The sequence below is a fragment of the Ctenopharyngodon idella genome, chromosome 11, assembly GCF_019924925.1.
Source record: "Ctenopharyngodon idella isolate HZGC_01 chromosome 11, HZGC01, whole genome shotgun sequence".
NCBI lineage: Eukaryota > Metazoa > Chordata > Actinopteri > Cypriniformes > Xenocyprididae > Ctenopharyngodon > Ctenopharyngodon idella.
The window spans coordinates 19,226,180-19,238,035 of record NC_067230.1 but is presented as its reverse complement, the minus strand read 5'-3'; the positions used below and the strand labels follow the sequence as shown (position 1 = coordinate 19,238,035).

Sequence of the window (11,856 nt, the reverse complement as noted above, 5' to 3'; positions counted from 1 at the left end):
TCCTTCTGATTGGTAGGCTGGACCAGTGTGTTGTGATTGGTCAAGTGCTTTGAGTGTGTTTGGGAAACTTCCTGCCCCTTACTATAACTGCCAGTTTCGACACAAAAATATTAAATGTAAAAAAAAAAACAAACAACCCACAACATATATTGGAAAGAAATGTTTTAATTACATATATCAAATGTACAAAAAGTTGAAAATCTGGGCAGCCACATGGTAACGGAGCTGCTGATTGGTCGGCTCAGGTGTTCTGTGCGGCCTGCTGCATGATGACAGAACAGAGACTCAATAACTGCAGATACTCGTCTGCGCCATCTGACAGACACTTATCCACCTCCTGAAAGACACAGATCAGAACATTTGATCTCAACAAAACCAACACATTTTTATGAACAGTGAAGGTTCACTTACGGCCATCTTCTCTGCAATGACAGACTTCTGTTTATCGCTCAGCTTCTCTTCAATGATGACGTCATGTAACTGGTTGAGAACATTGTTTGCAGCGTATCCCTGATCGATCAGATCCTGCACAAATCAAGACGAGCTTAATGGTTTAGAGCAGCTGAGACGCAGAAAACTGATGCTGAAAACATTCACACGTGGCAAAAAAAAAATGATGTTTTTCCTCAGTATTTGTGTCTTCTTTTCCCAGTACAAATATCTTAACATTCTTAAATCAAGATTCATTTACTTAGGAAGCAAAATGTCTCACCTTCACAGCAAGCTCCAGCTTTTCAAAAGCACCTCTGTAACATGTCTGGAGGAGCGATTCAATCACTTTGGGTGGAACCACCTTGAAAAGAAAGTATAGTTTTGAGATGGTTTATTCAAAATCTGAGTCTCAATCAGGTACGTTCACTCACCCCGGCGATCTCGATGATGATTTGTTCAGTAATTTCCCGCTCAGCGTTGAGTCTCGCAGCGCTCTGGAGATACGTGATGGCTTTCCTGAGATCTCCTTCCGACACCTTCACCAGAGCCTCGATTCCCTTCAACACACACAAAACATTTCACACATGCATTCGCTAAAATATTTACTCGATAAAAGAGAGTGTGCTTTAAAGTCGGCATGAAATTTCTTCTCTATTGTGACGTATATCTGAGTGAATGGCTTCTGGAAGAACAAATGTAAGACGGGGCTTGATTTCGTCCGTGGGGAATTGATTGGGGATCTATAGGGTTTTTAAAATTTAAGGCATTTTAAGACTTGCACAAATAAAATTAATACATAGGTTGGGTTAAGCAACATCTAGGGTAACACGCAACCATTGAATGACAATTTAAACAACTTTACAGATCAAACAAAACAGATTTTGACAAAAAAGTTTTAGCAAATGCTAAACCTCACATTTCAGCTTTTAAACCTTTTTAAAGAAAAGGGATACATCAAATGCTTATATTTATATTGATTTAAAATATCATTTTATATCTCTTATCTTAAATGTTTAGATTTTTATAATGCACATTAAGCTTCTTTTTTGATCCACCAGCTGAATGAAAATGCAATTTCACCCTCTGACAGTAGCAGAAATATAGTGGTTACCCCCTGCATACAGCAGAGATACACTTTTTCTTTCTTTCTTTTTTTAAAGCCATGCCAGCTTCTATGGCTATATTCATGGCGAGAGAGAGGTTTAGTTTAAAAAAAAAAAAAAAAAAAAAAAAAAACCTAAATAAGATGTTTAAGATTAACTTTTCCTAAAAACCTTAAAACTAAATTTGGATTTACTTGGTTAAAAACCTCTTCAAAAGAATCAACAGAATAAAATAATTTTCTTAAAAGGGTAGAAGTGTTACAGTCCAGTAAAATATGTTTAATGGACAGTGGATTCAGGCAAGATGGACCAGATGCACTCTTTAGAAATGTCTTGTAAGTACGATATAAACATCATAAGGTAAACATTGTTCATCAACAGTAGATCGCTTGACATAAATGTGGGCTTTTCGGTGATTGCGAACTGCTCTGAAAGCATGAGCCTGGAGAACCTGCCACAGTGCTGCGTATTTATTTTCAAACATGCAGCACTCACATTTAACTAAATCATAGTCTTTTGAGGTTTAATAATCACATTAAGTCATATCACGATTCCTGTTTTTACTTTATTGGAATCAATAAGCAGAATCGGAATCATTAAAATGCAAACGATACCCAACCCTACTGGTGAATAATTAACATTTCATGGTTGGTTTGTCAAACATACCAGTACTACAGTACATTTTTGTAGTACTGTGTTTATTTATTTACAGCCGAATCGTTGTCATTTAGGAATAAGATCGTGATCTTTTAACGATTAATTGTGTAATCGTACACTGCAGTTTATGGATTGACAACTGTATTTAAATGTGTGATTGAATCAGAAACTGCGATGACTGACAGTGATAACCAACCCTATTTCATGGATAATAAAAACAAGACTGCTCCATTTACATCTTTGCTATACTTGAGGTTCTCCTTTCCACAGATCTCCAGCAGACGCTCCTGCTGAATGTCATTGGCCAGCGGTTTGAAGCGGAACTTGGAGCATCTGGAGGTCAAAGGCTCAATAATCCTGAAGAAACAAGCATGAGTTAAGAGTCGGTGCTGTAGAAGTGGCTCATGGTGTGTTTGTGCGTTCACACTGACCGGCTGACGTAGTTGCAGATGAGACAGAATCGAGTGGTTCGAGACTCTTTCTCCATCGTGCGTCTGAGCGCCGCCTGAGCGGCGTTGGTCATGGAATCCGCCTCGTCCAGGATGATGATCTTAAATGGCGGACAAGGCTTCCCACTGGGATTCAGAGAGGAAAGCTTGCATTCAGAAAAACACGATCAGTGGGAAATCATCGCGTGTAGTTGCGGCGTAACTCACTCTGTTCGCGAGCCGGCCACCGTCAGCTGGGCAAAGTTCTTCACCTTCTCACGGACCACCTGAATTCCTCGTTCATCAGATGCGTTGAGCTCCAGAACTCTCTGTCGGTACAGCTCAGGTCTGCACACACAACAACAGCAGCATATGAGCAGACGTGTGTCTGAATCTGCATCATCACGTCTGCATGAACACAGGTACAGTTCTTACCCATAAAGCTCTCTGGCGGCCGCAAGGATGGTGGACGTCTTTCCTGTTCCAGGAGGTCCATAGAACAGCAGGTTGGGCAGCTGTAAGAACAGCACATCATTATTATACTGTCATAGGATTCATTCTATTTTTAATTACTTCTTATGTTTTTCGTTTTTATTTCGTTTTAAAGTTTTGGTAATTTTGTTGAATTTTTCTTTAATGTCTTTGTTTTTATTCATTTTTATTTCAGTTTTAGTAATTTTAGTCCTTTGAAATTTTGCCTTGGCATCTAATAACGCTAGCAAACATGCTAATTCATGTTAGCAACATGCTAATCATGCTAACAACGCATTTAATAAATAGTAACAACGTTAAAACATGCTAATCATGTTAACAATGTGTTAAATCATGTTATCAACATGTTAAAACATGTTAATTAATGTTACTAACATGCTAAATTGTGATAACATGCTAATTCATACTAGCAATGTGCTAAATCATGCTAACATGTTAATTCATGCTAACAACATCCTAAATAATGCTAACAGCATGTTAAAACATGCTAACAACATGTTAATTATTGATAACAACATGTTAGTAACTTGCTAAAACACTATCAATGTATTAAATTGTGTTAGCAACATGCTAATTCATGCTAGGAACATGCTAATCAAGCTAACATTGTTAAAGCTAACATGTCAAAACATGCTAACAACATACTAAACCATGTTAACAACATATTAAGCCATGCTAGCAACATACTAAACCATGCTAGCAACATGTTAAATCATGTAAGGAACACGTTACATCATACTAACAATGTGTTAAACCATGCTAACAACATGCTAATTCATGCTACCAACGTGCTTAATCATGTTAAAACAAGCTAGCAACCTGCTAAATCACGTTGAGCCTGCATTGTGACTCAAACTAAACCACTGTTACTCAAATAGCGGACCGCGGTCTGCATCTGGACCGCGAGACAGAATGGTAGCACCATTTTACTGTTTCTAGTTGAAGTGAGCAGCGCTTCAAAACAGCGATGCGGATCACACCACAAGGACTCTGAGGATTGTTTGGGGTAATGATATTTCAGCGCTATATCCTTATAGTTTTATCTAAAGCTAAACGTGCTTCATTCAAGAATTCATGAATAAGCTGGTGTGTCCCAAAACAATGACAAAATTCGCATTTAGGAGATATAAGCATTCAAAACTTAGTCTCTCACTAAAATGGATCACGGATTTTCATGACATCACATCGCACTTCAGTTTCTCGTCAAATCTTCGGTTCAATCAAATGCTGTCTAGAATCTGAAGTCCCGCCCCCTCCTACACTATACAGGGACACTGAAGCCTCGGCTGAAATCAGTCATTTGTTCACATATTTACTAGTTTCTACATGGTGAGTGGCACATAGTGCACTATATAGAGAATAGGGAACGATTCAGACAGTGTAAATATGCTTTCCTTTGACGCGAATGAAGTCCGTTTTCGTGTTAGTGTCACATGAACCGCAGCAACGCGAGCACAGTCTGCTCCGGTTCAGAGACACGAGAGCACAGAGAGGATCATATCCGTAAGACGGCACAGACCATAAAAGGTATCGGACCTATTTGAATTCTACACAGAATGCTGTATATAAGCGATATAAAGGACATTATGAGGAAAAACGGTTTTAGAAGGAAACAGAGGTTTTACAGAGTCTAACGGCTCTGGTAAGCTGTAACAAACGAAATGCTATTGGCTATTTAAAAAAAGGGGCGGGGCTGTTCAATATATCAGCCTGTCTTCCTGTTTCAGTTGAAATTACTTCAACACATTGAATAATACTGCGCCTTCCAACACTCTTCGGTGGGCCTTTAAGTTATTTCAAACAAGGCTTTGTCAAGCCAACATCAAAGTTTGTTCACACTCATCTAGCTTCAATTAAAGTACTTTTTTTTTAATATGTATTTTTAATTTACGGTAATAGCACTGGAACAGAGAGGAAAGAGTGTGACTCTTTTGGGATTAAGCTACTGACTCAGTGTGAAACTTTTCTGACCTCAATAAATGACATGACGTGTTCACTAATTTAATCACAAATGTTCTTGTGAGTTCTGATGATTCAGATTTCACAAACAGATCAGTGTAGTGAAGGAGAATCACGCACATCAGCGCCCTCTAGAGATTTCTTCAGTACTGCAACCACCTCCTCCTGAAAGGCCACTTCATCCACACACTTTGGTCTGCTGAAGAGATCAAAAACACGCACAGATGAAATCTGAGGTAAATTATGAACACACTTTGGAGCAAAAATGCATGATTCACTTTGTTTTTTAACATAAACAAACGAACTTTCACTGATATGATAAATAAATAACTCTCAGATGACATGAATATGGTGCATATATGATGAAGTCTCACTATTTCTCCACCCAGGGCACTGCTCTCTGCTTCTTCTCTCCACCTGATGATGATGATGATGATGATGGTTTCTGAGCTTTAACACTCTGTGAAGAAGTTCCTTTCAAAAACGCCTGCATATCTCCTCCTATAAACAACAGAACAGAACATGAACAGAGAAAACTGAGCTGTTCTTTTGATTATGATCATCTAGACTTCATCAGATTTCATAATTTATCTCCATTTATTGTCGCTGTTTCCACCTGCAAAAGCAAAACTAGCGTGATAAACGCTCTCACCTAAAGCTGACACGACCGATGGAAGAGAATAAGGCAGAATATATCTCTTTATTGTAGAATAAATGTGAATGAAACGCTTCGCAGGTTTGTTGATACTCCGTCAGATTCCCGCCAGACGCGCAGATGTCGTCCGCGCGTGTACGTCACTGGCGCGCGCCGCTGCTGCTCATCATCACGTGATCATATTCACGCTTAAGGTTTTGCTTTTTTTTTTTTTTTTTTGTAAATAATAATATTAATGTCGTTAGTAATATTGTCACACAGCCAAGAATATGTATTTCAAATAATTCGATGGTTTCTCAGGAAAGATGGTAAACATAATCATTATTATGGAAGTGCAGCAACAGTAAACCCTCCTTAATTTATTTTTTAAAAGACGTAAAATGTTTATCATCAATAAAAAATGATGAAAAAAGCCAGAGATTAAACACATTTATTAATAAAAGATTGTTTTTGAAAACAAAATCAAGCTTTTATCCAAACAATTTCTCAAAATCGTAAAGCTGTCAAACTGAGCACGCACTTTTTGTTTTCTAATGTAATAAAATATTATACGTATTATATTTGTAAGAAAAAAAAATGTTATTGTGTTACTGTGCTTCTGTTTTCCTGGTGACGGGAGTGATCTACGATCTGCGTCACTGCGCTCCGTTAGTTCTGTCTGCGCCGCCGTGCGTCATGGCGTCATCACACTCTAAAAACCCAGAGATGAAGCACGTTTACTAACTAAAAATCAGTATTATTTTTGAAAACAACATCAAGCTGTATATCCAAACGATTTCTATTTCTCAAAATTGTAGAGATGTAAATAAAGTGAGCGTGTACTTTTTGTTTTTTATGTATATTTCGTATTTTATATTATTATACTTATTAAATATGATATATTGTTATTATTTATTATTTTATACTTATTATATTCCACATTCCCTCTGACGGGAGTGATCTGCGATCTGCGTAACGGCGCTCCGTTAGTCTTGTCTGCGCTGTCGTACGTCATTGCGTCATCACACGCTCAGTGTTTTTGCTTCGTCTCTTTCAAACCGCGGAGAGACTCTTTCTTTTCTACCTTCAGTTTTTCCTCTCGGTTTGGACTTTAGCGCTTCATCGGATGCTCGTGTGTTTGACGTTGTGCTTGTGGAGCGAGGGACGCGGAACGCGCCGAGAGCAGAGAGTTTTTGGAGGCGTTTTATTGCGCATGTTCATGAACCGCCCGAATGAACGCGGATCAATAAAACACTGAGATCTGTTCAAAACACGCGCATCAGCATCAAAACAGCGAGGGACCTGAAAACAGATGCTTTCTGTGACTGGAGTAACTGATCAGACTGATCGATACTTCATCAATATCTGATCGATAACAGAGGAGCCCGGAGGAGATGCGCGCGCACTGATACACACATCTGATCGATATCTGATCGATAACACATGCTGCAGCGCGCCTGACGGACTGTCTGGAGGATGCAATGTTCACATTAGGCAGGTGTGCTCTTCTTCCTCCTCCTCCTCCTCTGGCTGGATGCTTTGAGCCGGTGTGTGAGATCAGGTGGATGTGAGACACACACACACACACACACACACACACACACACATACACACACACAGTCATGCAGGCTGCGCCCTTCCAGTATGATTTCTACAGTGAGGAGAACGCGCCCAAATGGAGAGGACTGCTGGTGCCGTCACTCAACAAGGTGAGACAGCTGTCACACTACATGTACATTTATGCATATGTCAGATGCTTTTATCCAAAGTCACTTCATTGAAATAAAGATCTACATTGTATCTGGTAATGCATTCCTGGGAATCGAACCCATGACCCTGTCGTTGCCAGTGCCACGATTTACCTTTTGAGCTGCAGAAATGGCGATATGAGTTTATCATCGGCCGATACTGATACCAAACTTATATCTGAAGAGCAAGTGACCGATATAATGCATGGAAGCCCATTTCCGCCTCATAAGAAAATAAACATGCGTTGGTAAATCTTTATTATGACATAAAACCTTAAAATTAGGACGTACTAAGTCATATTTATAAGATTAAATGTCAATATTATGACCTAAAGAGTCAAAATAACTACATAAAGACATGATTATGATGCGATAGTAGGGATGCATGATATATTGGTCACCATATCGGTATCGGCCGATATATGTTCATTTTTAATGTCGGTATCGGCCCGATAAGAACTTTTGACCGATATATTAAAGCCGATAAATCATGTATTATTTCCTTCAGCTGAGACATTTAAGATGCACACTGTTCACCATGATGGTTTTGAATTGCTTGAAATATGATTGAAATCACTTCAGAAAGGAGAATACAGTGTAACGTACAGTAACGTTTGTCATATAGACTACATAATATTATAATGAGAACATTATAATCGTGTGTTTGGGACATGGCTTTTAATGGTGAAACTTTTGTTTTTGTAATCAGGCTCTCAGAAATTATAGAAAAATTTGGATTTAGATTTATCGGCCAATATATCGGTTATCGGCTTTCAAATATGAAGAATTATCGGTTATTAGTATCCGCCAAAATGTTCATATCGGTGCATCCCTATGCGATAGTCAAAATTGTGACATACCAAATCATATTTATGAGGTGAAAAGTCAACTTTTTAAGTCATCGTTTTGACGTAATGTCATAATTTCGACTTTTCATTTCATAATTATGACGTATGTCATAATTAGATTTTTTGTAAGTTTAAGTTTTCATTTAGTATGTCATGATTTCCATTTTTCACATAATTCTGACTCAATATGTTGTTTTATTTCTACTTTTCTACTTTTTATCTCTAATATCTACGTTTTAAGTCATATTTTCGACTTTACCTCGTAAATATGATTTGGTGTGTCATAATTTCGACTTTTCATTTCATAAATATGGCTTACTATGTCATAATTTGATTTTTGTAAGTTGAAATTTTCATTTAGTATGTCATAATTTCTATTTTTTATATAATTTTGACTTAATATGTTGTTTTTTTTCTACTTTTTATTTCTAATTTTCACGTTTTAAGTCATAATTTCGACTTCACCTCGTAAATATGATTTGGTATGTCATAATGTCGACTTTTCATCTCATAAATATGACTTAGTATGTCATAATTCGATTTTTGTAAGTCTTACTTTTATTTAGTATGTCATGATTTCCATTTTTCATATAATTCTGACTCAATATGTTGTTTTATTTCTACTTTTTATCTCTAATTTCTGTTTTAAGTCATAATTTTGACTTTTCACCGCATAAATATGACTTAGTATGTCATAATTCAATTTTTATAAGTCTAAGTTTTCATTTATGTCATAATTTCGATATTTCATATAATTCTGACTTAATATGCTGTTGTTCTTTTCTACTTTTTATTTCTAATTTTTACGTTTTAAGTCATAATTTCGACTTTTATCTTGTGAATATGACTTAGTATGTCATAATTTGATTTTTGTAAGTCTTAAATTTTTATTTAGTATGTCATAATTTCGATTTTTCATATAATTCTGACCTATGTTGTTTTATTTCTACTTTTCTACTTTTTATTTCTAATTTCTACTTTTAAAGTCATAATTTGCACTTTTCATCTCATGACTTTCAATGTTTTATGTCATAATTATGACTTAGTATATAATAATTTCTACTTTTCATCTCATAATTCTGACTCATTGATTTTTTTTTTTTTTTTAATGTAATAATTATGATTTTCAAAAGCATGATTTTATTATGTGGCAGAAATGGGCTTCCATAGTAATGAGAGCAAATAAGATGCACACAAATGATGATATAAACAATCAAAATTTGCTATATAGCTTATATAATATATCTTCACTTGAGTGTACTGTATGTGAAGAAAGTTGGATATACTTGCATATCAACTTTATATATATATATATCTCGATATCACTGTGTGATAATATAAATGCAATTTGAGACGATATAAACAATCAAACAGTTGAGATTTGCTACATCGTGTATATCATGAGTGATCTGTATGTTTGCGTGTACTTATAGTTGTAGGTTGTTGGAGTTATTAATTCGATATGTGGATCGAGATATTAAGAATTATGAAACCTGCAAGGTTTTGTTCGAACAAGTCTAATTATTATGTGGTGATGTGCATGACTGAATACACAATATTTACTGAAAATGACCTAAAGAAATGTCTCATCAATGGATAATAAATCATTTCAATAGATTTGTAAATGGCACGATGATCTCAGATTGGCTGAACATCGGTCCGTCTCTAATGAACAGATCTCCACGAGGTCTGGTGTGTTCATGTTGATGGACGGTGAGAGTTTGATTGAGCTGCAGGTGTTCAGATTCACAGCTGCAGAACTGAGATCTCTGTCTTCATTAGAATAATCTCGATCAGAATCCGCCGTCTCTGCTGTGTGCCGATCCAAAATGGCAGCGTGCTGGATGCAGTTTCAGCGTCTGTGGAGGACGACACACTCACACTCACACAATTGTGCTTGGCAGCTTTCTTGCCGTTTCTTGCTGCTTTCTGTGACATTGAATCCATAGCAACAGCAAAACTCAAGAACTCACTCGTCCGTCTGTTCGCTCATGTCAGACGCTCCTTTGGTTTTCTCAACCACACTGAAACCTCGTAAAAGCTTACTGATATGATACACGCTATTCTTCTGGCAGGATCATATTGTTTATCAAAATATCTGGTGTTCACTGATGCGTTCAGGTCGCGCTCAGTCACCATTATATGTTTGGTCTGAAACACGACTGCCGCAGGACACCATCACGAGGAAATTTTGTCATTGCAGGACTGTGATGTGCAGAGAAACACAGGTGTAAATATAGATATATGTATCAGTACAATATGAGTCACATGACTAAACATCGTTTTAAGCCTCAGTTTCACACTACAGCGTGAACACAGTGTTTTCAAGCTCATCCACTTTGAACAACATTTTCAAAAAGCTCTTTTCGCAGGACAGAAACACTCTCCATGTGGACGGAAGGACAGAACGGAGAGAAAAAGATGAGTTTTCAAACCAGAATGTGTTATTGTGGACGAGTCTCTGAGATATTTCTATTCTATTTTTATTTTTGGCTGAAGTGTCCAAATAGTTTTTGGGATCATTGAATACGTTACCTATCTATCATCCATCCATCCATCCATCTATCCATCGTTCCATCTATCGTTCTATCATTCTATCTATTTGTCTGTCTATCCATCCATCCATCGTCTGTCTATCTATCTATCTATCTATCTATCGTTCATTCATTCTGTCATTCTATCATTCTATATATTGTTCCATCCATCCATCCATCCATCATTCTATCCATTGTTCTATTGTTCTATCATTCTATCTATCTTTCTATCTATCCGTCTATCCATCATCCATCCGTCCATCCATCCATCCATCCATCCATCCATCATTCTATCCATCGTTCTATCTGTCGTTCTATCATTCCTAATATTGTTCCATCTATCCATCCAGCTATCGTTCTGTCTATCGTTCCATCATTCTATCTATCCATTGTTCAATCTGTTGTTCTATCATTCTATGTATCGTTCTATCATTCTATCTATCTATCGTTCTATCTATCCGTCCGTCCATCCATCCATCATCCATCCACCCATCCATCGTTCTATCTATCATTCTATCTATCGTTCATCCATCATCCATCGTTCTATCCATTGTTCTATCATTCTGTCTTTCTATTGTTCTATCCATCCATCATTCTATCTATCATTCTATTGTTCTACCTATCGTTCTGTCATTCTATCCATCCATCCATCGTTCTATCTATCTATCGTTCTATCCATCCATCCATCCATCCATCATTCTATCCATTGTTCTATCATTCTTTCTATCGTTCTATCCATCCATCCATCGTTCTATCTTTCTATCACTCTATCATTCTATCTATTGTTCTGTCCATCCATCGTTCTATCATTGTTCTATCATTCTTTCTATTGTTCTATCATCCATCATTCTATCTATCGTTCTATTGTTCTACCTATTGTTCTGTCATTCCATCCATCCATCTGTCGTTCTATCCATCCATCCATCCATCGTTCTATCTTTCTATCACTCTATCATTCTATCTATCTATCTATCGTTCTGTCATCCATCCATCCATCCATCCATCCATCCATCATCCTATC

The 11,856-nt window shown here is 37.0% G+C and overlaps 2 protein-coding genes across 3 annotated transcripts in view; one reads left to right on the top strand and one right to left on the bottom strand.

Annotated features, from left to right (window-relative positions):
- Positions 1 to 147: 147 nt before the first annotated feature.
- On the bottom strand, positions 148 to 5,908 carry rfc4 (replication factor C (activator 1) 4). The gene is made up of 11 exons (XM_051911676.1): positions 5,724 to 5,908; positions 5,446 to 5,572; positions 5,192 to 5,270; positions 3,056 to 3,135; positions 2,849 to 2,968; positions 2,624 to 2,767; positions 2,429 to 2,549; positions 864 to 989; positions 713 to 793; positions 412 to 525; positions 148 to 337 (listed from the first exon to the last, which is right to left on the bottom strand). The coding sequence occupies exons 2-11, from the start codon at positions 5,562 to 5,564 to the stop codon at positions 242 to 244; spliced, it is 1,080 nt and encodes a 359-aa protein (XP_051767636.1). The 5' UTR covers positions 5,565 to 5,572; positions 5,724 to 5,908; the 3' UTR covers positions 148 to 241.
- A 799-nt stretch (positions 5,909 to 6,707) lies between these two features.
- The window catches only part of sos1 (son of sevenless homolog 1 (Drosophila)), a 42,698-nt gene continuing 37,549 nt past the window's right edge, over positions 6,708 to 11,856 (top strand). For both annotated transcript variants that reach the window (XM_051911659.1, XM_051911658.1), the window contains exon 1: positions 6,708 to 7,414. In XM_051911659.1, the coding sequence (XP_051767619.1) occupies positions 7,328 to 7,414 (87 nt within the window). In that variant the 5' untranslated portion in view covers positions 6,708 to 7,327. The remainder of the gene's footprint in view (positions 7,415 to 11,856) is intronic.

What these genes read in the sequence shown, in the direction of transcription:
- rfc4 (XM_051911676.1), bottom strand. Translation starts at nt 5,564, where the DNA reads ATGCAGGCGTTTTTGAAAGGAACTTCTTCACAGAGTGTTAAAGCTCAG. An exon ending in GCCGCCAGAGAGCTTTATGG is followed by an intron (nt 2,969 to 3,055) that starts GTAAGAACTGTA and finishes TTGTGTGTGCAG; the next exon opens with ACCTGAGCTGTACCGACAGA. An exon ending in ATCTGCAACTACGTCAGCCG is followed by an intron (nt 2,550 to 2,623) that starts GTCAGTGTGAAC and finishes TTGTTTCTTCAG; the next exon opens with GATTATTGAGCCTTTGACCT.